The sequence below is a fragment of the Ruditapes philippinarum genome, unplaced genomic scaffold (genome assembly GCF_026571515.1).
Source record: "Ruditapes philippinarum isolate M1 unplaced genomic scaffold, ASM2657151v2 ctg2916_1_1_1_1, whole genome shotgun sequence".
In the NCBI taxonomy this organism is placed as follows: domain Eukaryota; kingdom Metazoa; phylum Mollusca; class Bivalvia; order Venerida; family Veneridae; genus Ruditapes; species Ruditapes philippinarum.
In genome coordinates this window covers 6,687-34,506 of record NW_026861307.1, presented here as the reverse complement: position 1 = coordinate 34,506, position 27,820 = coordinate 6,687, and the positions used below count along the sequence as shown (strand labels likewise).

The 27,820-nt window shown below is 33.8% G+C and overlaps 1 protein-coding gene across 1 annotated transcript; it reads left to right on the top strand.

Moving 5' to 3' along the window:
* Positions 1-46: 46 nt before the first annotated feature.
* Positions 47-27,043, top strand: LOC132715195 (F-box only protein 9-like). Its single transcript, XM_060698181.1, has 14 exons — positions 47-180; positions 1,659-1,764; positions 2,456-2,559; positions 3,005-3,062; positions 3,796-3,904; positions 4,544-4,640; positions 5,656-5,757; positions 6,309-6,370; positions 18,074-18,159; positions 19,255-19,368; positions 22,398-22,516; positions 23,339-23,443; positions 24,666-24,745; positions 26,367-27,043. Exons 1-14 carry the CDS (start codon positions 178-180, stop codon positions 26,482-26,484), a joined length of 1,263 nt encoding a protein of 420 aa, XP_060554164.1. The 5' UTR covers positions 47-177; the 3' UTR covers positions 26,485-27,043.
* The last annotated feature ends 777 nt before the right edge of the window (positions 27,044-27,820 follow it).

Sequence of the window (27,820 nt, the reverse complement as noted above, 5' to 3'; positions counted from 1 at the left end):
TTGGACCCGGCCTACATCAATCTACGTCATAGACAATGGATGTAAAGCTGGGTACCAATATCAAAATCATCACAAAATGGCAGCTGTCAAGAGAGCACTTTTGTATTCCTCTGTTATTTTGTATACCTTCCGTGAACTAACTATTTGAAATTTCAAAGACTGCCTGAAGTCTTTAAAATGGTAATTAATCTTTCGTTTTCAGCAACTGTCACAACGTGGTAACCATTATTAATGGAAAGGTTAACTGTTTAAAATAAGAATTAAAAATGAAAATTGCAGTACCCAGGTACCTACATGTATTGTACTGTTGTGCAATGTAATCATTACGCAACCTAACTAAACACCAGGACCAGGGTCATTCTAATAGAAAGACCCTGCCACGACACAATAGCAATGTACATATGACATTTACCTCCATAAGCCCCTTTGTACGTGCATGTCATTGAGAGGGACAAGGCATTGGTTGATGATTGATGTGTAAGACGGCTAGTTCACATTCAATTCTTCATCTCAGGCCATGGTTACGTTTAAGGCATCACAACTCAGGTCAATTGGATTTAGCTGCCAATGTCTGAACTTAAGCAGAGAGGAGTTAGCCAACAAAGAAGGCAGGAGTGTGTACACAGTGACAGCTTGAAACTCCCTTATAAGAGCCAGTGTTGCATCTAGGCCGCGCAATTGTGTTGTTTGCGCATATTTTTTGCTGATTGAGCATTTTAATGAAGTCAATGCACGCCAAGTCTTGCATCTGACAATCTTTTCAACTTATTTCTGCCATGTTTGTTTTCACTCCCGGTGATAACTAAAATACATACTAAATTGTGTGTAGCAGCCGACTGGTCATCTTGTATGTGTATTGACAGTTTAACTTGTTTTCGTCAATATTTTTTTCTTTTTCTTATTTGTTGTTTAGTGGACGATAGTTGACAAAAATGACGTAAATAAATGAATTCTTTTTTTGTCGTCATATTGTTTGGTAAATACATCTCCCCCAAAAACATGTTTTTCAAATCCCAACATTTTTCAGTTTAGTGGGGGACAATCCCCATAATTTTGAAATTCTAGATGCAACACTGAAACCTACGGCCTTCATTATTGTTGCAGGTTATTGTACATGTATCTTTAGTATTCATTGCCTGAAGTGTGATTCATGTGAAAATTTCACCGAGGTAGATTAGCACCTATTTGTGTTTCAAAATTAAACTTTAAGGGCATGACTGATGTTTCAGCAGTCCTTATATTATAGCGAAAGCTACAAATGAACGTGGGTCTTAATGGGCAAATAGACCCTCATTAAACAAAGACTATATACACTCTTATTCTACAAGACATACATAAGCGTATAAATGTATATTTTGCAGACTGCTGCAAAAGAATTTTTTGGTATTAATAGACTTACAGCTTATTCAAATGCATAACAGGGTTTTTGTTTTTGTTTTGCTTTTTTTTAATGATAATTCTGCAATAACCTGCAACCATTGTTAAAGTATCATGAAGGAATCATAAATATAGTTTGAGTAATTTTCTGATTTGTTGAATAAGTTGCAAACATGTACATAATAAATTGTGTATGTTTCTTTTCTACAATATTAAGAAATTAGCACATTTTTAAGTTGAACAGTGTCTCTATTTCAACAAGTTATTATTTTCTTTTCAAGGATTTGGAAAAGGAAGTGCCAAGTTTGTTGCAAGGAGTTGAGGGGGAGTTTAGAGAAGAAGAAATATTGGCATTTGATGAGAATGATGAACCTTTGGATGTAGAAAGTAAACAATTTACCTTATAATGTCAAAGATTATAATCAAAGAGTGAGAGTAAAAATGTGTTGGAGCATTACGCTAAATGCCGTATTCTAGTATAAACCAGACAAGATGCTTGAATGATGAGATACTATAATCTTGATGTTTAATTCACCAACGGAAATGCACTTTAAGATGTCTAAATGGTCTCCTCACACTGATGTTTATAGCAAATTCAAAATACTTAGAAAAAACTTTTGATCAAAATTTTAAATTGTCTTTGCTTCAGTGTATTCATAAATTTTATCAAGGCAATATTTACTGATGCACTGGTTAAAGATCTTGTTCTCTATACAAAAATACTAAATCACTAACTGCTAAAAAATAACAGAAGCAAAACAAGATTTCGTTTATTGTCCAATGAGTAACGTTCTTTGGTATTAACTAAAACAGGACATTAGAAATAAAAATATTTTGAAAAATAAAAATTTTAAGCATTATTGGGGCATTATGGGCCTTTAATTTGAATTTGTGCGGAATCTGAAGAAAGTTATGTGATATGTCAAATTAATTTGGAATACATGTCATAAGAAAATTGGAATTTCACTTGACCTTTGTAACTATCGTTAATTATGTATTATCATCCTTCACCTATTAATTTGTTTATTCTTGACCTATTTATTTTTGTTTATAATAAGTGTCTTATTATACTCTTAAGGTCAATTGGAACAATTTAGGCAGCAATGGCAGGCAGAATTAAAGGGAAGTCAGGCAAACATGACTAATCAAGAATTATCTGAAAAAGATGAGGTGGAGAAAGAGGTAAGCTCCCTTTGAAAACCACCATTTGTAACTTCTTTTTTTACAGTGATGTTAGCAGGCTTTTGCTACCTACACACAACTGTCAGTCCTCTTACAAAATACACCAAGCACAGTGGTAGATTAAACAAAAGACCCGTTATTTTCTCAATTCGGATAGAATCTAGTGTGATGACCCTGAAAATAGAAATTTTAAAATACTGACGCTCGGTTTGTAAGTTTTGTGGTAGTTTTAGAAATAAATATAATTTAATGTGAAAAAGAGAGCGAGTATTGTGAGGTTAGTACTCCCAAATAAGCAAATTTGCAAATATTGTTATCTTTTGGTATCCACATAAATTGATGTGTTCCATCTTATTTACTGACTGATATGGAAGGAAACAATATTTGTTCGCCACCCCTTGTAGGTATTCACACGAAAGATATCAATTGTCTCCCTTTGTTATAGGCTGCTGCATTGTTCTTGATGGGATCTAAACTGGAACAAGAGGGGTCACTCTATGAAGGTAATGATTTCGAAATATCTTTGACTTTGATGATCATGTTAAAGAGTTTGTAGGAAAGTACAGGAAATTCACTTGATTTGGCGGACATGAAATTTTGTGGTTTTGTAAAAAAAGGACATTTTTATGGGTTTTAAAATTCCTGGGTATTCTGATTTTGCATATCTAAAAGTGAAAAGCAATTAATGAGATAAAAATACTTGTACAACAGATAAAATGAAAAGTTTGTTGAATCTTAAATTAGAAGATTGGCCTACACACGAAACCACAAAAACTAGTGCTCCACAAATAATGATGATTTTGCAGTTACCGTACCTTATAGACATTCAGATCTGCCAGTTTAAATCCTGAGTGCTTAGCAAGTAACAGTTCAAGAATTTTAAGGATATTGTTACCTGTCTTCCATGTGTCCGGCAGTCTTCAAGTATTTTTTTTTACATATAAACTTCTTTGTAACATACAGGAAAAACATATTAATACATTTAAAAATACAAGTAAACAGGATCATTGAATATTTATTCTTATAATTTTATTCCCATGTCAATAACTGTTAATTTTGATTTCTTGTGTGTAAAACAATGGAATGAAGAGCACCAGAGATGCAAGCAGAGTTGCAAAATTTCCATAAGACCTTAGCAGTGCCTTTGTGACTTAAAACCCTGACAAACGAAACTTTATGGTCCTGCCAAGTGTCAAACTAACATTCATAGGAAATATTCTATTTATATTTCATCAGCTGTAAATTTCTATCGTCGAGCCATGCAGCTTGTACCTGACATTGAAATGAGGATAGAATATCCCAGAAGTCCACGAGAACGATTTGAAAGTGAAAGTTCAGTAGACAGGTAAGCCTTGCTTATGAGTGTTTCCTTAGGTCAATAAGAAATTTAGATTTATTTGTACCAGACAACCCTTAAAAAAGAAATTTTTAGAAAGTCTCTGATTTATTTGGACCTCAATCTATAGAATAATATCCCTCTTTCCATTTGTAAATCTTTTTTTTATGTGCTTTAAATATGCATTGTGTTTTTCTATAAAGTACATGACTTGTAATATATTATGTTTTGTGTTTTCATGTAAATACAATGTATAATTTTGAAAATTTAACTGTATAAACATGATGTAAATGATGTATATTTTAGAAATTATGTCTTTGAGGTTCACAAGGAATATTGGGTAACCAAATGTTAAGGTTCAGTAAATAAAGACTTTACTTACTTATATTAAGTTGTCATATTTATATAATAAGACTTATAGCAGTTAATAGGTCAAAAAGGGTCCCTCTTCAAGTTTGCAGGTTTTATGTCATCAATTTAGGGATAATTTTTTACTGAATTTTTATATGAAAGATTAAGATTTTATTCCATGGATAAGAACCAGGGGGTGGGGTGGGGGAGCATTGTCAAGTTGTCAAGTGGTCTGTCCATGTAATAGGTCTTGATTTGTTTTGACTAGTGATGATAATAAATGTACATGTATTACAGCTATGATGGTGAGGAATTGGAATCAGATCTGCTGAGTAGATTCCATAATCTGAAAGTGGAGGAAAAACGAATCTGTTCTCCAGCATATCAACAGAGGGTAGGTTTGAAATTTCTTTCTGGTTTTATGTAATACAATTTGCTTACAACAATTAACAATACAGCATTGTTCATTGTGTAATAAATGTACTAGTACGCTCTACCAGTTTTTGTGCCATATTTCAGACATGCCACATTTCTCACTTCTAGTTGATATATCTTATTCAGGCACATCACATATTTGCTCCGCCAGTTTATGTGTCATATTTCAGGCTTGGCACATATATACTCTACCAGTTCATGTGTAATGTTTCGGGTATGTCACATATCTTCTCTACCAGTTTATGTGTCATATTTAAGACATGTCACATATCTGGTATAACAATTTATGTGTCATATTTGAGACATGTCACATATCTACTCTATCAGTTTACCTCTCTTATTTCAGACATGTCACATATTTGCTTTACCAGTTTATGAGTCATATTTCAGGCCTGTCATATATCCAGTTTATGTGTCATATTTCATGCACATCACTTATTTTCTCTACCAATTTATGGCACTTTAATAAATATCTGCTCTACCAGTATATGTGTTATGTTTCAGGCATGTCACATATTTGCTCTACTAATTTATGTGTCATATTTCAGGTATGTCACATATCTACTAATTTATGTGTCATATTTCAGGCATGTCCATTATCTGCTATGTATACCAGTTTATGTGTCATATTTCAGGCATGTCACATACCTGTTCTACCAGTTTATGTGTCATATTTCAGACATTTCACATATCTGCTGAACAAGTTTATGTGTCATATTTCAGGCATGTCACATATCTGCTATACCAGTGTATGTGTCATATTATAGGCATGTCACATATCTGCTATACTAGTTTATGTGACATATTTCAAGCATGTCACAAATCTGCTCTTCCAGTAGTTTATATGTCATATTTTTGGCATGCCAAATATCTGCTCCACCAGTTTATGTGTCATATTTCAGGCATGTCATATATCAAGTTTATGTGTCATATTTCAGGCATGTCATATATCCAGTTTATGTGTCATATTTCAGGCATGTCACATATCTGCTCTACCAGTTGAGGTTCTGATCTACATATTTAAATGGGTTGTGTCCTCCCAGCTTGACATGAAGTCACTGGAGAGTATTGCTGAGGTAAGTGCTGGCAATGACCTTGGCATTGTGACCTTGATATTGTGACCTTGACATTTGATTCAGTTAAGCTTTATAATGGCAAAGGTCACATCATATAAAATCACATGTGAAAAAAAAGAAATTGTTAGCATTGGCCACATGTTGTGAATGACCTTGACACTTTGGCCCTGACAATGTGACCTTGCCCTTAATAGACAAGATACAGTCAAAGTTGACATCATCTTCTCCTGTGTTATTTTTTTCTTTCTCTTTGACCCAATTTAAGAGACAATTTGTGAATGAAAGAACACTTTTCTATTTCCTTACACTGTATAGCAAACTTTCAGATCAATAGAAAAAAAGATTCTGGGATTAATAATTCATGTACAAGCACATTGATACAACTTGGGTAAACATTCTGAAATAGTGATATCACTTCAGACCAAAGAAAATAAAAGTAATGAGCAAAACATTTAAGATTCTCTTTGTCTTTGACTTTGTTTGCCATATTTCTTAACATCAATTGTGCATAATTCCTTTTGTGTAGAATGTGAAATATTTGAATGTTACAGGTATGCCGAGGATTTTACTTATGTGCGAGGGATGAGGAACTCTGGAGGCTTGCCTGTCTGAGGTTGGTTTAAATTTAGTCTTAAAAAAATGATGACAACTTTGGTCACAGTATCTTTGCCAATTTTTAATACCAATTGTTTTCTAAATTATGTAACTTTAACAAAGATTTGATCTAAAAATTGCTGATATTCATGGTTGTAATGTCTATTTCAATAAAAGAGACTCAAAAAATACTGTAAAAAATACCCTTAACCACAAACGTTCATGAATTAAATTTTGATATACAAGTTTAATGCTTTTAAAGTAAAATTAGAAATGAAATAAGTGGGAAACATCAACCTTGTAAAGAGTCCACCTTTGCCTCAAAGACCATTTTTGTGTCGCCTTGAAAAAGGTGACATAGGGGTTACTTCTGTCAGCTTCGGTGTCAGCATCCCTTTAAGCTTGTCCGAGGCATAAGTCAGTCATTATAAGTCGGATTGACTTCAAACTTGGTAGGCAAATTGCTTCTTATAATGACCTGAAGTGCAGTGCACAATAACCGGTACTCTGCACTTTTTAATTTTTGGGTCATTGCCCTTTGTTAATTTTTGGCCGGGTTGCACTGGTGCAAATCCGGGTTATAGTATGGTGAATGTCGGGCGGCGGGCGGGCAGGCGGGCGGGCGGGGAAAATATTTTCGTCACAGTTTTCTCAGCAACTACTTATCACAGCCTCTTGATATTTGGCATACAGCATTGACACATGGTCCCATACCGTGGGATTAGATTTCAGGTCTGTCGCTTATCTCCTTCCTGTTTATCCACTTAGTTAAATTAGTTAAATTTTTCATCATTAATGGTCAATGGTAGGAAATTTTCGTAACAGTTTTCTCAGCAACTACTTATCACAGCCTCTTGATGTTTGGCATACAGCATAGATACATGGTCCCATACCGTGGGATTTGATTTCAGGTTTGTCGCTCATCCACTTCCTGTTTACCCACTTAATTAAATTTTCGACATTAATGGGTCGATGGTAAACTTTTTTTGTAACATCACAGCCTCATGATATTTGGTGTACAAATGCAACCCGGCCTTTTCTGTCTTTGACCCATTTTCATACTTTATTTTTGTCCTGGCCATTTCTCCTAAAATATAAAAGCTATGGACTTACAACTTTATTGGATGATAAATCTCATTAAGAAGAAGTGCAGTGCACAAGAACCGGTACTCTTCATTTCTTCATTTTTGAGTTATTGCCCTTTGTTAATTTTCATACTTTATTTTTGTCCAGGCCATTTCTCCTAAAGTATAAAAGCTATGGACATGAAACTTCATAGGATGATAGATCTCATTAAGAAGAAGTGCAGTGTACAAGAACCGGTACTCTGCATTTCTTAAATTTGAGTTATTGCCCTTTGTTTATTTTCATACTTTATTTTTGTCCAGGCCATTTCTCATAAATTATAAAAGCTATGGACTTGAAACTTCATGTGATGATAGATCTTATTGATAAGAAGTGCAGTGCACAGAAACTGCTGCTCTGCACTTCTTTTTTTAGCTCACCAGAGCCGAAGGCTCAGGGTGAGCTATTAGTAGCAAAGGGGGATACTCCGGCGTCCGACGTCATGCGTCAACAATCGTCTTCTTCTCTGAAACTGCTGGGCAGATTTACTTCAAATTTGGTCTGTAGCATCCTTGTGACAGTCACACTTGAATTTGCTCATGTCATTTCAATTGGCCCCTTTTAGGGGTCAGCAGAGCTAAAAATAGAAAAACCTTTAAACATCTTCTTCTACAGAACTAATGGATGGATGATCACCAAACTTTGTCTGTAGCATTCTTAAGTAGTCTTTTATCAAGTTTGCTCATATTAATTTGATTGGCCCCTTTTAGGGGTCTCTAGGGCTAAAAATAGAAAAACCTTTAAACATCTTCTTCTACAGAACCAATGGATGGATGATCACCAAACTTTGTCTGTAGCATTCTTGGGTAGTGTTTTATCAAGTTTGCTCATATTAATTTGATTGGCCCCTTTTAGGGGCCGCTAAAGCTAAAAATAGAAAAACCTTTAAATGTCTATTTCTACAGAACTAATTAATGGATGATCACCAAACTTTGTCTGTAGCATTCTTAGGTAGTCTTTTATCAAGTTTGCTCATTTGAATTTGATTGGCCCCTTTTAGGGGTCTCTAGGGCTAAAAATAGAAAAACCTTTAAACATCTTCTCCTACAGAACTAATTGATGGAAGATCACCAAACTTTGTCTGTTGCATTCTTGAGAAGTCTTTTATCAAGTTTGCTCATAGTCCAGTCAATTTGTGAAAAAATACTTCAGAAAATGGGAAAAGCACCAAACTTGGTACAAATGAACTTTGATATATATAAGAAAAATTGAGCATGGGACCCATTTTTTAAAATCCAATATGGCGGGAAAAATCCAAAATGGCCGCCATACGTGTTAAAAATATCAAAAACGCTTGTTTTTACTAAGAGAACTTGATAGATAGCTGCATATTAGGGTATTGTAATTAGAAAAATAGTTGTTATTAGTATTTAAACATTGCTTTAACTTTTTAAAACTATTACACTTAACATTTTATATTATTTCTGTTTGTCATTAGTTTTCACGACCCTGGAAATCAGATGAAATAAAATATTGTAGAGGTCTGTCATCGCTGTCTCCTAAAGATGTTAAGACATTATTTTTTTTACATCATTCCCTTTTGTTTACAATGTTAATTTATCACAAGGAAATACTTATCAAACAGATGAAACAAAAGTGTTTAAAAATTCTAGCATAACTCAAGCAAACGAAAATTAAATATCTGCCCGTCAAGTCAGGTGTACGTCTTGCAATTTTATCTTGTTGACCGCTGTGAAAGGAATTAAGCAAAGAATGTGTGAATAACAGAATTATAAGCTAACATGTGTTAAATTTTAACAGTCATTTGGTATTTGAATTGTCATATCATAAAAATATGAAACTTTATAAAAGTGCATTTTTTAGAATATGTGAAAGAAAAAAACGAAAACCTGACAGACATAATTATATAATGTACATTTTGTCAAAGCAGAGATGTAGATGTTATCTATGTCTCTGGTCAAAGTATGCGTTACAGAAAATAAATTCATTCTAAACTATCCCTTTTCTTCATATGAAAGAACATGACTGTCCATTTGCTGTATAAAAATGGAATGATAATTTTGTAGAAATTTGCAGTTTACAAGCTCAGATTTTGACACACCTTTGATGAAATAACTGCTTTATACACTACACATTGGTCTTCGATTGATTAACTGCTAACTTGACACAAACTTTCAAGACTAATCTAGTTAGAAATTACACTAACTCATTATTGTAAATAACATCAACCTTTCTTTACCTTCGGGATGTATCAAAAATTGATATAATACCCCTCTTCTTTCTTTAATGCCACCACCACCCTTAATTATATGTCAAATTCCATTTTGGTGTCCCTAAGGATGCCCTGTGCCACAAAATTTTATATTTAATTGATGGGTTTCATGACTTTTGGCCTCCGTTTGCAATCATGTTTTCTCATATTTTTAAACAAAATTCCAAAAGGCATGTTCTAACAAGTTTTTATTTTTAGACATTACAAATTCAACAGCCCTTTATATGAAGACTCGGCATTTCCGTGCTATTATCAGATCAAGGAAAACACTTGACTAACTGCTAGATAATTTGCCATATCTTGACACTGTTTTTCTTCTAAGGGGCCACCACGTCTAAGGTTTAGAACGAATGTGGCATACATTGAAAATAATATAAGTATGCCTTGCTGCCCATAAAACATCAGATACCTAGGGTATGTCTCTCTTAATTCTAAAAGCTTTTGGAACAGACTTTGTGATGAATGTGTTGTTTGTTATTATTGAGAATCACTGTCAGTATTTTGTGCTGGGTTTTGTTGTTAAAGCTCAGCAGTTTCCAGACTTGACAAAAAAGTGGCATTGTCCTTGCTCCGAGATATCTAAATAGCAATCCAAAGCTGCATCGTAATATAAGCTACCCACACAGCAAGTTTAGAGTCAATAGGTGAAAGCAAACTCAAATTATAACGTGAAAACTGAGTTTATTTTTTAAGCAACAGTGATCTTTACCTTGTACACACACACCTTGGTAGCAATACAAAGTTGCATCTTGATATAAGCTACCCACATACAAAATTTGATGTCAATAGGCCGAAGCAAACTCAAGTGATTGAGCGGAAACTGAATTTCTATTTTTGTGCAACAGTGACATTGACCTTAATCATAGACACCAAGGTAGCAAACCCAAGATGCTTCTTGATAAAGCTACCCATACACCAAGTTTGTTGTCAATAGACCAAAGCAAACTCGAACTATTGAGCGAAAACTGAATTTTTATTTTTAGCAGCAGTGACCTCGATCACAAACACCTGGGGAGCAATCCCAAGCTGCCCAAACATACAAAGTTTGGTGTCTTTATGCAAAAGCAAACTCAAGTTGAGCCGAAACCAAAAGTTGACATCCGCTCACCTGCCCGCCTGCCGACTTCGGCATAACAATTACCGGTTTTTGTTGAAACCTGATTAACAAATTTATATGACAACATTTTTAAGACTGCATTCCATAAACGTTGGTCTCTGTTGTATTCATATTTTGAGATTCCTGTGATTGATTAAGCATGTTAAGTCACGGTTGTTATTGTTATCAAGTCTAAGGCTGTCAATCCTTTCAGGACTATGATTAACATAAACTTCAGATAAAGTCTGACCTCAGATAGACTTCCGTCAACTTGAGAGATACTTGATATCATTATGATACATGAAATAGGACACTCAGCATCACCAATAGAATTTCAATATTCATAGAGCTTGCAAAGCGCAAAAACTAAGATTTAATATTGAATGTAAGTGATGAAATTTAAAAAAAAACTTTAAGGAATACGCAGGCAAATTAATGACAGTACCAAAATTATCTTATGTACTCAAATCACGCTAAAACAACATTTGTAAAAGTCCAAGCATAAATTTTGGTATCAATTCTATTTATTTTGAGTTTGAAGCGTAAATATAAACAAAATTTAGCCGCCGGCAAAATCCTCGATGACTGTCAAGTGTATATATTTTGAGGATTAACAGATTAATGAATGAAAAATTCAAAACGAAGAAATGAAAATGTTGCCTGTGTCTCCCTTTAAAAACATGAAAATAATTATTTGAGTTATATCTTTAAGGTTGTAATCACTCTCAAATTGAATTATGAATAATCCAACATGAAAGTGGTTTTACATTTAATAGATCTGAGAGCTAAATGCCTACAGGACTGTGTGTGTATTCTATGTCTAATGAGGATCAATCCATCCTTTCAGACACTATATAGTACCTTGGATACATACGCTTTTGTTCTTTCATTTTCAGTATCATACAATTGTGTTTAACATGGAATTTAGGTAATATTTGGTGCTAGAAAAATATTGTTGATTAAGCTGAAGGAAATATAAAATAATAATCGAATATGTTAAATCATCCTATTCTGTTTGTAAATTATGTAAATTTAGGCATTACGATTTGAATACTTTTTATATGGTAAATTGCTCACAATCTAAATATAAAGCATTTAAGGCATTATATCTCACTGTTATTTGACATGATCGTCTACTTAGGATTACAACAAATAAATTGAATGTGAGAAAATAATCAAAAAATATTTCAAAGTACTGAAATAGACAGTTTTGTAATTTCAGTAACTTGTTACCATAGAAACAGAAACAATTAATAGCATTATAATTGTAAACTAGTATCTTTCATTATAAGTGATGCAAATATCTCATGTTAAGTGTAAACTGTGGTAATTTCCAGTATAATTGTAACTATAAATAGCCTCTATTGAAATAGAAAGGAGATAATTCCATGTAATGGCGGCCATTTTGAAAAATGGCTGCCATGGCAACCATCTTGGCATATATAAAATGGGTCCCATGCCCAAAACGTTTCTTTTGCCTTTATTAACATCTGTGCCAAGTTTCATGCTTTTCCCATTTTCTGAAGTATTTTAGCATATTTTGTTACAAATTGACTGGACTATCATATGAATTTGATTGGCACCTTTTAGGGGCCACTAAAGCTAAAAATAGAAAAACGTTTAAACACCTTCTTCTACTAAAGTAAATGATAGATCATCACCAAACTTTGTCTGTAGCATTCATAGGTAGCCTTTTATCAAGTTTGCTAATATTAGTTTGATTGGCCCCTTGTAGGGGCCGCTATAGCTAAAATTAGAAAAACCTTTAAAGGTCTCTTTCTACAAAACTAATGGATGGATGATCACCAAATTTTGTCTTTAGCATTCTTAGGTAGTCTTTTTTCAAGTTAACTTATATTAATTTGATTTGCCCCTTTTAGGGGCACCTAGAGCTAAAAAAATAAATAAATACCTGTAAACATCTCCTCCTACAGACCTGATAGATGGATGATCACCAAACTTTGTCTGTAGCATTCTTATGTAGTCTTTAATCAAATTTGCTCATATTAATTTGATTTGCCCCTTTTAAGGGCTTCTAGAGCTAAAAATAGATAAGTCTTTAAAGTAAAAGATTGATGATCGGCAAACTTTGAAAGTAGCGAGTTTATGTTGTCTTCTATCAAATTTTTCTCATATTAATTAGATTAGCTAAAATGCCCCAGGCCATGGCATTTCTTCAAATTATAGTTTAAAGATATACTATGCTCATCCTTGGGTAAAATATTTTTACCACATAACTTTATTAAAATGTAAGTAATTTTTACCAAGTATTTCCAATTTGAACAAAAGAATGTATAATTATCTATTGGAAGCTGTGTGCCCTATTACGGGTCTAGTAAAATTGGTCTTTTCTTAAAAAATAAGTGCCAGTTTTTTTAATGACACTATATATTCATATTGTAACCTCCTATACCTTTAGTTTGTAGAATTTAAAACACAGCTTTGTGTGAAGTTGAAACATGTTTATTTTATATTTACAAAGAGACTGTGTAGCAATTATAAGTATGATCAAATGTGAAATTTGATGAAAGGGAAACAACTTATGTTGGAATGTCTTTCATAAATGTGATCTGTTAAGCAATGGGAGAGTTTCTAGATAATCCAGCAGAGTTATCTCTGCAGCGCCCCTGACAAATAAGAGGTATACACCTGTATGCTGGCTATCTGTGTGTATAGCTGGTTTACATTGAATTTCAATGGGAGAATTCAACTGATCTAATTAATAAGCTAAAGTTTATATTTCAAAGTAAACTGATTAACACTGCAGTCTTAGAAATGGTGAATTACTGTTGTGTTCCACTCTGTAATGGGTTTGGAGGGTTTCATTTTCCACAAGACAAAAGATTAAAGAATAAATGGAGAGAAGCAGTAAAAAAGTAAAATGAAGTTATGGTCTCGCGCATTTGCAATGCCAATATAATGATCAAAATGTTAGTTCTGGCTTCCAAAACTTTTTAAGCCGCTATTTAACATTTTTGTTTTTCATCTGATGCGGCATCTGATCTGTTCACGTCATGTCATAGTATATAAACGGGTTAGCTGAAGACCTTAAGCTGAATTCTAGATAAGTTCTAAATTCTAGATAAATTCTTAAGCTGACAAAATTGAAAAGAAATGGCAATTCCATTCAAAATTTGCTTGTTAAAGCCTGGAAAGAATGCTCGTGCATGTCGATCGTGCATACAGAAAATATGTGTCAGGTATCAGTCCGAGTTGCATAATCTTATCGATCAGTCAAGCTCATTTTTATTTTTCTCCATGATGCATATAATAGTCTCATTGGCCTCCCGTGCATCAAAATTGTATCATCACAAAAATCGACTTGCACACATATTAAGTATCATTTAGTGCATTACTGAATTTATTCTCATCATATATATATAATTTATAGGTCACCTTTTGGTTGATAGTAACATTTACGGACAAGGATGGTGACATGTCCGGGGTCCGTACTCTCAGTGCCTGAAAGGGTGGATGGACCCTCATTAAGCCTAGAATACATACATACACCTTAAGCTATCAAATTGTCATAACAATTAATAATGATAATCACCCCTTGATCATCAAGAACAAAATTACAGCACCCATTTACTATATAAAATATATTTTATATACCAGTAGCAGGTACGTATATTAAAATATATTATGTTAATATACGTACCTGCCAGAAGTAATAGTAATTTTCTTGTTGCCTGTTGTCAGAGACAGGTGCATAGCATCAAAACTGATACATGTGGAACGGGTAATAGGATTTGCAAGCAATTGAAAATTCTGAAATCAGAACTTCCTGCAGCTATAATTAAACAGGGGTCACATATTTTATACGTCTTTTTCATGATTCTAAATTGTTGACAAACTAGCTTGATTGTAGAAAATATTTAAGTGATTTGACATACTAGAATGGAATATCATGACTCATACAATACGTAGTTGATACTCATTAACAATTAAGACAGATGTATAATGTGAAGATTTTATTATTTCAGACACACATTATCATGATTATGTCACGTTTTAATGCACATACAAGTACATCTTGCCTTTAAACATGTAATAAAGTATGAAACTGAGCTAAAGGCCTAGTAGCAGAATGGGTTCTCCCTTAAAGTCTTAATTTCTGTCATACGTCTCCAATCTGTAAAAATTATATAACTACATGCATTTTATTTACTAAAGAACAAATTTGAAGCAATAAACTCTATATGATTATATTTATTTGAAGCATCATAAATTTACAAATATACCAAAATAGATTATATCAAACAGATTGTAAATTCACTTTAATTAGTTCTACGTAAATAAAATGTAAATAATGGCATTATATTTTAAAAGTTTTAACACAGGAAAGCGTTGATTATTTCTCCAAGATTATTTTCATACTGTTATTCAGTCTGCATTGTCTACATTGTACAGTTGAAAAATAAAGCAGTTTATATGTTTAAGATTTAATGTAATATATTCAATTTGTTAAATATAATAACCTTAATATTAAATGATAAAATATTCTTTTATTCCTGCTGCTGAAGCCCCTTTGGTAATTAATTATTTCTTTAATTAAACAACTGACCAGTCAAAATACTCTGAAACTTTCTATTAATTTCTGTGTTTACATCAAGTGGCTGTAGTTTGTATACCTCTTATTTACTACTTCCGCTTATCAGTAGAGTGTGGGAAACTCCCCCATTATTCTAAGCTGGGAGTAATGACCTGTTTGCTGATGAAATTATTTGAGGTCATGGCCAATGGGAAGATTTACAATATCACTTGAACATAATGATTAACAACAAACTTTATAGTGATGATTTATCATAAATGTTTTCAGAAATAGGTAATACTTAATTGAAAAGGTAGTATACAGCTATGTAATACAGTAAATGCTTTTTTTTTTTTTCAAGTTTGAATACTTTCACATTGAATCAATTATTATGCTTTGTATCTGAACTGTAAACATATCTGCACATAGTTATTCATTTTACATGCTAAAATAAAACCCTGATCCCAAAACTCACTAGACATGCACTATGGCAAAGTTCAATGGTAAAGAAAAAATAATGTTCTGATTTTTTTCACAAATGCAATCTTGCTAATACACTGGTTGCATCAGAAACTGTCTATAGGGTCATTGGTAGGTCAGTGAACAGAATTTTTCCCCAGGAAATAAAATTAGGCCAAAAGAAAGATTTTGTTTTCTGCACTTATAATAACCAAGAGGAGTTTGTATGATCATTTTTTTATATTAAATTTTGTGAAAAATTGTTTTAATTTTTTCAATCTTTATTGAATTGGATTCAAACTGGAGGAAGCACATTTCAATTAATTTTGGGACACATTGTTGAACCTTATGTTTCATGTGCATAGTTGAAAGTTGATATCAGTTGAGATATCAGATATCACTTATGTGATTTTTTAGCTCGACTATTCGATAAGAATAAGTAGAGCTATTGCAGTCACCCGAGCGTCGGCGTCGGCGTAACCACTTATGTTAAAGTTTTTGTAATAGTTTAAATATTTTCAAAGTCCATTGACATATGGCTTTGAAACTTTGCACACTTGTTCACCATCATGACCCCAACCTGTAGACAGGAGGAGGTAACTCTATCAAGCATTTTGACAGAATTATGCCCCTTTTTCGACTTAGAATTTACGTTAAAGTTTTTGTAATAGTTCAAATATTTTCAAAGTCCATTGACATATGGCTTTGAAACTTTGCACACTTGTTCACCATCACGACCCCAACCTGTAGACAGGAGGAGGTAACTTTATCAAGCATTTTGACAGAATTATGCCCCTTTTTCGACTTAAAATTTACGTTAAAGTTTTTGTAATAGTTCAAATATTTTCAAAGTCAATTGACATATGGCTTTGAAACTTTGCACACTTGTTCACCATCATGACCCCAACCTGTAGACAGGAGGAGGTAACTCTATCAAGCATTTTGACAGAATTATGCCCCTTTTTCGACTTAGAATTTACGTTAAAGTTTTTGTAATAAGTCAAATATTTTCAAAGTCCATTGACATATGGCTTTGAAACTTTGCACACTTGTTCAACATCATGACCCCAATCTGTAAACAGTAGGAGGTAAACTCTATCAAGCATTTTGACAGAATTATGCCCTTTTTCGACTTAGAATTTACGTTAAAGTTTTGTAATAGTTCAAATATTTTCAAAGTCCATTGACATATGGCTTTGAAACTTTGCACACTTGTTCACCATCATGACCCCAACCTGTAAACAGGAGGAGTAACTGTATCAAGCATTTTTTTTACTATCAAGCACTAAGAATAGTCGAGCGTTGCTGTCCTACCGACAGCTCTTGTTATGTATAGACTTGATATTTGGACAAGGGGTTTTATCTCTGATGCTGAATTGAATTTTCATATCAGCTGACTTGTTTTGATTTCATTTGACCTACTTTCTTGTTTATTGACATACAGACTTGTAATTTGGACAAGGGGTGTAATTCCTGATGCTGAATTGAATTTTGATATCAGCTGACCTTCTTTTGATATTTTTTACATTGTTTTACCTATTGTCATTTTTAGGTACAGTTATATTAACATATAGAATGTATAAAAACATTGTTATTTCAAACATCTTCACCTTACATATTTTGCATGTGACATTTTGTGTATTCATTCACAAAAGTTCTGAAAAAAAGTCCTATCAAAATACCCCTGCTCTATTGGTCAATTATTCTGCATTTATTCTACATAGTCTCATAGGAATACAATTGCAACATGAAGGAAAAAAACAATCACTGTTGTGAAAGTATATAGCTACATGGGCAAGTTAAAGTTGAGCTTTTTAACACTGAAAAACAGTTGTTTCTGGTGAGCGACTAAGGGCCATCATGGCCCTCTTGTTTTTAGTTATTGCCCTTTGTTAATTTTCATATTTCATTTTTGTCCCGTCCATTTCTCCTAAACTTTATTGTTCACAAGGCGACACATCCGACTCCCGGAGTTCTAGTTCCTTAGATGATGTTCTTGTAGTTTCACCTGTGGATTTCATGCAAATAGGTAACATCATTTTGCAGGTGGTCTCTTTAGACAGGACTATCATTGCATGCTGACACATATTCTTGCAGGATGTCTTTTTCTACAGGATTATCAGTGTATATTGACAATAGTCTTAAAGGTGGTCTTTTTAGACAAGGCTGTCAGTATGTTGACAAATGTCTTTAAAATTTTACAAGACATGAATTGTAAAAATATTTGTATTCATATTGCCAGTTTCTTATATACATATTTATCTAAATGATTTAGGGTGTGGGGTTCCAATACTGGAAAAGTGAAGAAATATGGATTATGGAGAAACATGTACATAGAAAGGCCACATCTTCAGTTTGTTGGTAGGTATATGTATATATAATTTTAACTATCTGAAAGATAAGTAAGGGGCCTGAAATGATGAATACTTATGTTGGTTTATACAGAATTTATTTTAGTTTAATTGTGTAGGAAGCTATAAGCTTAAAGACACACTTTCCAATCCATTCCTGAAAGCAACCAGTACTGAGCAATGAGTGTAAAGTGTCTTGTTCAAGGAAACAACAACTTGTTCCTGACAGAGTATGAACACAACAACTTGTTCCTGACAGAGTATGAACCCATTTGGGTTAGCAATCATTATATTACTAGTCTGATGAGTTAACCACTGGGCCAGGCCACCACTACTTATGTTGAATGACTCTCAATGCCTGCATGTTCAAATCCCAGACAGGACGCTGAACCTTGTACCTTGTGACATCTTTTTGAATGAAATTCTTGTGGAAAATAAATCTGCGAAAAGGATGATACCTCAGAAGCATAAATCACAATAAAATTACATGTACATGAAAATTACAGACTCGGTTTGATTGAGTCTGTACATGAGGGATAACAAGAAAAGTGCAACATCCCTTATGCCCTCTAGCACCGGCTAAAATGAGCGGTACTCAATTTTCAATACTAAAGTGCTGGAATCAATGATCCCGAAGGACCAAATATAACAACACTGAAGTGAAGTACAGGGCAACTTTTTACAGCTAGCTGCCTCACGTCACTTGACACCTGCTGTTGCAAAAAATAAAAATCTGGAAGGGTGAAACTCAGAAACCATATTCAAAATAATGGATTCAACCTGCTTTGAATTTGGAACAGTCCATTTGATATTTTTAGGATTCTTAATAACAAAATACAAATATGTAGCTGCAAAGTGTATAGAGACTGGTCAGACTGCACAGAAGGACAGGATTGCCTTGCTCTGTTAAGATGACAAGGGCTGATCAGTTTCACTTGATTCTTATATTCTTTCTGGTTCATACTTCGTTTTTTAGCTGAGTAGGCTAAGAGTTTAGTCATTTGGCCATGTGATTCTGAGTCTGATATTTGATGTTGCAACTGTTGCCACATGGGGGTAATGGTTTTACTTGATTCACAATTTTAAACTCCATATTTGTTTTCAGGTTGTTACATCAGTAAAATGTCTTATATCCGACAAGGAGAGAAAAGTCTGGATGGATTTTACAGTCCGTGGCATAGCATAGAGTATTTCAGATACATACGATTCTTTTCTGAAGGTAAGTAAAAACTTCAGGAAGTTAAATGAATACTGTATTATTTATATGTACAGTATGTATCATATGCAGAAGACATAGTCTATGGTTTGGTCTACATGATTCCAAACCCCTTGTGGCTAAGGGGTTTACATTACTCCCTTTAATTTTGTAAATAACTCAGGTGAGCAAGGTAATTTTTTATAAATATCCATCAGAAATATTCTGCAACATTCAATTTATAAAAAGAGTGGAGCAGTCTTTTTATAAGCAGATTTATATTTTATCCTACATATTTTCAAAGATCAACTGATGGCAAATTACCATATAAGTCACTCTTATGAAATGTGTACAATGTAGTTACTTCAGCTCAACTTGTCCATGGAAAAATGAGCATTATGTCACTTTAATGGAAAAGAAAAATCACTGTTGATGATTTATATTAAGACATGTGATGTAACCATTAAAAATGGAGCATGCTGAAAATAAGTACGGAAACAAATCGGCAGCATTTATTTGTTAGATGTTGTGTTAGAATCCAAATAATATATCCCAAGCAATGATTTATCACTTGATAAAATCACTGTTTGTTGTTCGGATGCACAGCATTATAACACTCGGGCTACACCCTCGTGATATAATTCCTTGCATCCAAACTCCATACAGTGATTATGCCCCCATTTCGAAGAAAAGGGGGTATATTGCTTTGCACTTGTCGGTCCGTCGGTCCGTCGGTCCGTCGGTCCGTAGACCAAATGGTTTCCGAGTGATAACTAAAGAACCCTTAGGCCTAGGAACTTCAAACTTGGTATGGTGATTGGTCCATGACAAGTAGATGACCCCTATTGATTTTGGGGGTCAAGGGGTCAAAGGTCAAGGTCACATTGACCTTGTAAGCAAAAACGGTTTCCGATCAATAAACTAAAGAACCTTAAGGCCTAGGAACTTCAAACTTGGTATGGTGATTGGTCATGACAAGTAGATGACCCCCTATTGATTTTGGGGTCAAGGGTCAAAGGTCAAGGTCACATTGACCTTGTAAGCAAAAACGGTTTCCGATCAATAACTAAAGAACCTTAAGGCCTAGGAACTTCAAACTTGGTATGGTGATTTGTCATGATCAGTAGATGACCCCTATTGATTTTGGGGTCAAGGGGTCAAAGGTCAAGGTCACATTGACCCTGTAAGCAAAAACGGTTTCCGATCAATAAGTAAAGAACCTTAAGGCCTAGGAACTTCAAACTTGGTATGGTGATTGGTCATGATCAGTAGATGACCCCTATTGATTTTGGGTCAAGGGTCAAAGGTCAACGTCACATTGACCTCTTGGGTAAAAACGGTTCCGATCAATAACAAAAGAACCCTTAGCCCTAGGAACTTCAAACTTGGTATGGTGATTGGTTATGACCAGCAGATGACCCCTATTGATTTTGGGAGTTAAGTGGTCAAAGGTCAAGGTCACATTTGACCTTGTAGGTAAAAACGGTTTTTCCGATCAATAACGAAAGAACCCTTAGGCCTAGGGACTTTCAAACTTGATATGGTGATTTTGGTCATGATCAGTAGATGACCCCTATTGATTTTGGAGTTAAGGGGGTCAAAGGTCAAGGTCACATGACCTTGTAGGTAAAAACGGTTTCCGATCAATAACGAAAGAACCCTTAGGCCTAGGGACTACAAACTTGATATGGTGATTGGTCATGATCAGTAGATGACCCCTATTGATTTTGGGGTCAAGGGTGTCAAGGTCAAGGTCACATTGACCTCTTAGGTAAAAACAGTTTCGGATAAAAAACTAAAGAACCCTTAGGCCTAGGAACTTCAAACTTGGTATGGTGATTGGTCATGATCAGTAGATGACCCCTATTGATTTTGGGGTCAAGGGGTCAAAGGTCAAGGTCACATTGACCTCTTAGGTAAAAGCAGTTTTCGATCAATAACTAAAGAACCCTTAGGCCTAGGAACTTCAAACTTGGTATGGTGCATTGGTCATGACCAGCAGATGACCCCTACCTGATTTTGGGTTAAGGGGTCAAAGGGAAAAAAGACCATTGACCTTGTAATAAAAAAAATGCTTTCTGGCGATCAATAACTTAAGAACCCTAGGCCTAGGAACTTCAAACTTGGTATGGTGATTGGTCATGACCAGCAGATGACCTATTGTTTTTTGGGTCAAGGGTCAAAGGTCATGTAACACTTGACCTTGTAGTAAAAACGGTTTCCGATCAATTAACTAAAAAACGGGCCTAACTTCAAACTTTGTATGATGATTGGTGGTGACCAGCAGATGACCCCTATTGAGTTTTGGGTTCAAGGGGTCAAAGGTCAAGGTCACATCGACCTTGTAAGTAAAAACGGTTTCTGATCAATAACTTAAGAACGCTTAGGCCTAGGAACTTCAAACTTGGTATGGTGATTGGTCATGATCAGCAGATGACCCCTATTGATTTTGGGGTCAAAGGTCAAGGTCACATTGACCTTGTATGTTAAAAGGGTTTCGGATCAATAATAAAAGAACCCTTAGGCCTAGGAACTTCAAACTTGGCATGGTGATTAGTCATGACCAGCAAATGACCCCTATTGATTTTGGGGTCAAGGGGTCAAAGGTCAAGGTCACATTGACCTTGTAAGTAAAACAGTTTCTGATCAATTAAGTAAAAACGCTTAGGCCTAGGAACTTCAAACTTTGTATGATGATTTGTCTTGACCAGCAGATGACCCCTATTGAGTTTTGGGTCAAGGGGTCAAAGGTCAAGGTCATGACCAGTAGATACTTGATAACCCTTATTAATTGTTTGATCACTGGGTCAGAAGTCATGCATAATTACCTTATCACATGAATAATTGGCTGCTGATAGGGGGCATACATGTTTTACAAACATATCTTGTTTTATTTAGTGATTAAATTACTGTTGGGGATATTTCGTCACCTTAGTACACTAACAAAATAAGTTCTTCTAAATTTAACAGGAGTTAATTAGTTAATTCACTAAGGTGACAATATTATTTCATGAACAAAGTATTAGTAATAATACGTACCGATGGTGTTTCAGGTAAAGTGTTGATGATGACAAGCCCCGAACATCCAAGTCTGACACTTCCCAAGTTTAAATACTCCCATGCAAAGACACCTGGCATGTTGAAGGGTGCATATAAAATCTCAGGGAACAGAGTAAGCTCCCTTTGTTTTTATTGCGATTTTGCTTTGGTTTGTAAACTTTGTGTAGCAATTCTTTGGTTTTGTGTACATACGCTCATCATGTCGCCAGGTATGATTTTTAAAAGATTTGTAAGTATAACCTTGAACTGTTATGCAATTTATAATACAGTGTTATTATTAAGAAAGTCTTCTTAGCTCTTTAGTTACATGTACATATAAGTTAATTTAAAAAAAAAAAAACTATATGCCTTATCCATTTCTTTATTTTTTAACCACAAAGCATTTAAGAGGCAGATTTGCCATAGCTATGGTTAAAACCAATTTTTCTATTCATTATTGTAAATTTTATAGGAAATGCATGTACAAAAGAAAGAAAATAATGTTAACAAATATAAATCCTGAGATTTTTAAAAATCTTAATTCTTTTTTTGGGGCATCCATGGTCAATTAGTTATGGTCATTGGCTTAAAACCACTTGCCCCTTAATGCTGTGCGCGCAAATCCCATCAGGAACTTTGGATTCTGTCATGTGATGAGGTCTTTAGTTCTACTTAGGTGCCCGTTTGTGCCTGAAATAATGCATGGAAGGGCACATGTGGTCTTCCTCCACCAGTAAAATTGAAAAGTTGCAAGATGGCCTATATTATGACATTAAACCCAACCAAAAAGAAAAATGATTCTTTTTAATGTTTATGACCAATAGCTTGTCAATCATTATATGAGTCTAAGTTTTCGGTTACATTTCGTGTTACAAATTGACCTTTGGTGACCTGAAAATTCTGTAGAAATACTAGTAGATATTATACATGTATTATGTTACTATCATTCGTACAGGTGACTGGTGTGTTAAAGAGAGTACCGAGTACAGAAAATGCATCAAACTACAAGTACAAACGTAACAAGAACATTCAAAATGATGTCCAACAGAGCTTCCATATTGTAAGATGTTTTTTCTAGCTTGTCTGTTTCTAATTGGGTGCCCATTCGTGCTTGAAATAATGCACAAAAGGGTACTTGAGGTCTTCCTGCACCAGTGAAGGTGGAAAAAGAGCCATATGACCTTTACTGTGTTGGTGCAACATAAAAACTCGACCAACCAACCAGCTTGTCTGGGTTGATATAGGTCATGTGACCCTTAGGCCATCCTTAAAAAGATGTTTGTTTGCAGTAACCCGACCCAGAATTTTCAAGGTGGGTAGGTAGGTCGATTTTTTTTTTTTTTTTTCTTTTTTTTTTATTGAACTGATCTCCCAAATAAACATGGAATTTCAAAATGCTGGACAATATATGCTTTGATAATCTGGTAACAATTAATAAATTGATAACTGAATTCTAATTTAATAAGACCTACATTTTATTTCTTCTATTAACCTTTAAAAGAACAAAAACAAAGCACATTAGGCATAATTTTCTGATTCCAAAAAAAATTTTTTTTTATCCAGACCATGAAAAAAATTTTTGAGTAGGGGCAAATTTTGTGAGTCGGTCGCGTTACTGCAAACGAACATTTTTTTAAGGATGGCCTTACTATGTGTTTGTAAAAGAGTAATTTTTGTACAGAAGCTGGAATTTTTTGGTACAGAATTAGGTATTTAACCCTAACACTGTAAATTTTGAGCAATATATTTGCCATGCTTTGAAATTAGAGCAGTCCATGCACAGTTTAAATCAGCCTTCAGCTTTTCTAAAGGTTAAATATAAATCATTTCATATAATTGTCAAAATCAAAAGAATTTAGGTGGAAAAAACAATAAGGAAACCCTTGAAACCTGTTCTCTACCAGTCCGTTCTCTATATTTAAATTAGTAAAGTGGACAATTTGTTTCCCGATTTTCTGTTTTTAGAAATGAAAGTCACTGATGCATTATAAATAGCTCTCGGGACTCTGTTTTGGCAGTTTTTAAAGAAAAGACTAACTTTACTTGAACTGTAATAGGGAACTCAGCTTCACATACATCATAATTCATTCTTTTATTCAAATTAGACATATTTAGTCAGAATTTTATAGATTTCAATAAATTTCTGTGATTAAAATATTTTACTCAAGGATGAGCAAAGTATATCTTTAAGTTTGCTTATACATATTTAGTGTCAGTAGCTAAGAAATACAATATTAGAAATGTTGTTTGTATGTTGACCGATATTTTTCATGATGTTACAGGAACTTGAAATCCAGAATGTCGGTAAGAGAAATGGATGCAAGTTGTCGTGGATACACTACTCTGTGAAAACATTCTACAAGTAAGTTGACTTTTGAAAAAAATGCTTAGGTTTCTAAGTTAAAGTAGCCCTTCAACTACAAACGTTTTTGTTAAGGTAGCCCTTTAAGTACTTTAGACCTTTTGTCTGACATGTATTAAGTCAGGTGAGTTAATTAAGGGAAATGTCTGCCAACTTAGCTCAATAGATGAGAGCATCTGATTAGAAATACAAGAGTCTCTGGTTTGATCCTTGGACAATGCATTATTTCTATGTGACAATTGATCGTCTAACGGTCATTTGTCTCTCACTGTTGAAACAGAAATCATATGGGATTAATAGTTCATTATTTGCTGAGAAATTTGTAATAACTGGTTAGTTATCCAGAAAAGTTGTGTGTGTGTTTGGGTTTGTTTACCCTCGCCACCGGAAAGAGACCATATGGGCGAGCATATACTTCATTTATAACCTTTTAAAAAGGGGGAGCTGATGTTTAATTACTTATTGTTATATCCGTACATGTGTTTATGTGCATACCATATCCCCCATGACAGGGTAGTCTCTACGTACAACCTCTGCCATGGGAGGAAGATGGGGCAATCCCATACTTAGATTAAGAATTCTAAAATTAAATTATTAAAAAGCACTTATTTTAAAATGGGCCAAGACGTATATAGTAGTTACCGTCTTTTATAACAGGTCTATCTAATATTTAGTATAACTAAAAAAATTTAAAATATTACCTATAATTGTAGAGTTCGCATACTTGCGAAGAAGGCATGTCAGGAACGTTTTCTGACCAATTCATTGTGGGCTGACTGTTATTTATGTTGGTTTCTATTTAAATGTTATAAACCGTATACATTGGGATGCATATAATTAATTACATGTTTGTAATTAGCAGAGTTTGTTTTAAATTTTGTAAATTTTGTAAGTTCTACCGAACACCCGCTTTATAAAGTTAATTTTGATTGGTTTAGAGAGGATTGCCTCCTTTGTCCTCATTGGTCTAAAATTTCTTCTATCTGAATAAGGAGGTCAATCCGATTTTCTTGAAAATTCTGCAATTTTTTGTGTTGACCTATTTCGACAAGTTTGTCGCGCGGACTGGATAGAAATTTTGCGGGTGCCCGTATGCATCCAATACGGAAAAGCTTGTTAGGTCAATCAATTAACTTAGACATGACCACAAAATGTGTGAAAATTAGTGTAAAAATTACAGGAAAAAAACCAACAGTTTAAGGGAAACATTTTTTCTAGGTAGTGAAATACCCATATGTACTGAGAAATTTGTAATAACTGGTTAGTCCAGCTGATTAGGTCGATCAACCATCATAGACATAACAAAATAATGTGTTTAAATTGGTGTAAAAACATACAGAAAAAAACCAAACAGTTTAAGCTGAACATTTTTTCGAGGTAGAGAAATAAGCATATATAATTATGTAATAAGCATATTTTTTTATCCTGTGCATTTACAGTCATATACATGTATACGCTGTCTTTCCTTCCATACTTTTGTGTCCACACTGGTATTATAAAGATATATACAAAATATTCAACCTGTTTCCGCCTCATTGATTTTTAAAAGTATGTTTAATCATTCTGCCATTGTGGCTAAAAAATCCCGAAGAAACAAACAAATTTATCATCTTCTTTTTAGGTCTACCGGTGAGGATAATGACACAGATTTTGAGCTGTCTGACCGAGCGTATCCGCCGTTGATATTCTCTCGTGTGAAAAGTTTCTCGGCAGACTTGGATTCCTGCCTTCAACCGTGAAGAGCTCTTGTACATGTTAGCACAGAATTTTACACATACATAAGCACTGTAGGAATTATAGACATAGACAATGCAGACGTCAGTTTAACAGCTGACAGTTTTTTGGTTGTTTTTTTTTTTAGATTTGAAATTACATGAGTTTTTAAGGAGGGGTGGGATGTCTTTTTGTGCATGTTTTATTTTAAATGCAAAACTTTTATATGTGTCATGGTGTTCTATGTTTTGTTCAGTTTATTTGATGTTTTTTTTATAGTTAAATAAATGCTTTCTGTTACTATAGATAGATTCCAAATCTTTGCTGATCCATTGAATAATGGCTAGGAACCAGTGCAAAATTAATGTAGTTACGCGTTCAAGTTAATACTTCAGAGAGATGGTAAAAATAGACTTTTATTATGATTTTAATGCTCAGGATCTTAAAATCAAACATTTTTCATTAAAATAAAATCATTGGATAATTGTTACGATAATAATAATCATATACTCATATTCCATGTACTAGTTAGATGCTTAAAGGGAATTAGTCAATAACGGAATGTCTGTAATACAATAGATAATTATGTCATCAGACATAAAAAAACAAAAACAAAACTCAAAATGTGTACAAGGCACATAGGCTCCATGTAATGTACATACCATATTATGGTGCCTACAATTGCTGTCTACCCTAACCCTATTGTGTTGATGACCAGATGATGTGTCGATGTTTTTTATATTTTACAAAACAAAACATTTTAATTCCTCATTGAATGTTTTAAGTAGCTATTTAATGACTATTAATTATTTAGTAAAATTTATCATATATTATTAGGTTAAGTGCCACAGTAACTCTGTCTTAAGAATAGTCTTACTGTAATGCTTTCCCGCCAAAAAATTCTAACATCGACCAATATCGTAGCAAATGGGTTATTTCCGGATTGTTATTTTTTCAAAATCTTTGGCATTAGATTATTTACTATCACTCATCCTTTATCTGGAAGTACAAAATTCTGGCTACAAACAGTTAAAAATTATTGAATACCAAAGATAGTGAAAAATAGCGTTCCAGAAATGACCGATTTATTAAGATATTGGCCAATGTAAGAAATTTTTTTGGCATGAAAATTAGCATAGCAGTAAGACTACCTTAATTAATATATAACCTGTAGAATTTAATTTACGATATAGATTATTTATACTTTTTAAAATCAGCTTGTGTTACAAGATCTCGTAATAATTGGCACTATATTTTATATTTTGTTCATATTATTTAAACAGAATTTGTATTGTTTTAACGTAGTTTGTTTTTTCCTGTATATAATTATGTTTTTCTGTAAATTTTTTCCCCATTCCATGT

Coding starts and splice junctions, on each gene's coding strand:
- LOC132715195 (XM_060698181.1), top strand. Junction 4,641..5,655: donor CTCCAGCATATCAACAGAGG/GTAGGTTTGAAA, acceptor GTCATATTTCAG/GCATGTCACATATCTGCTCT. Junction 5,758..6,308: donor CACTGGAGAGTATTGCTGAG/GTAAGTGCTGGC, acceptor TGAATGTTACAG/GTATGCCGAGGATTTTACTT.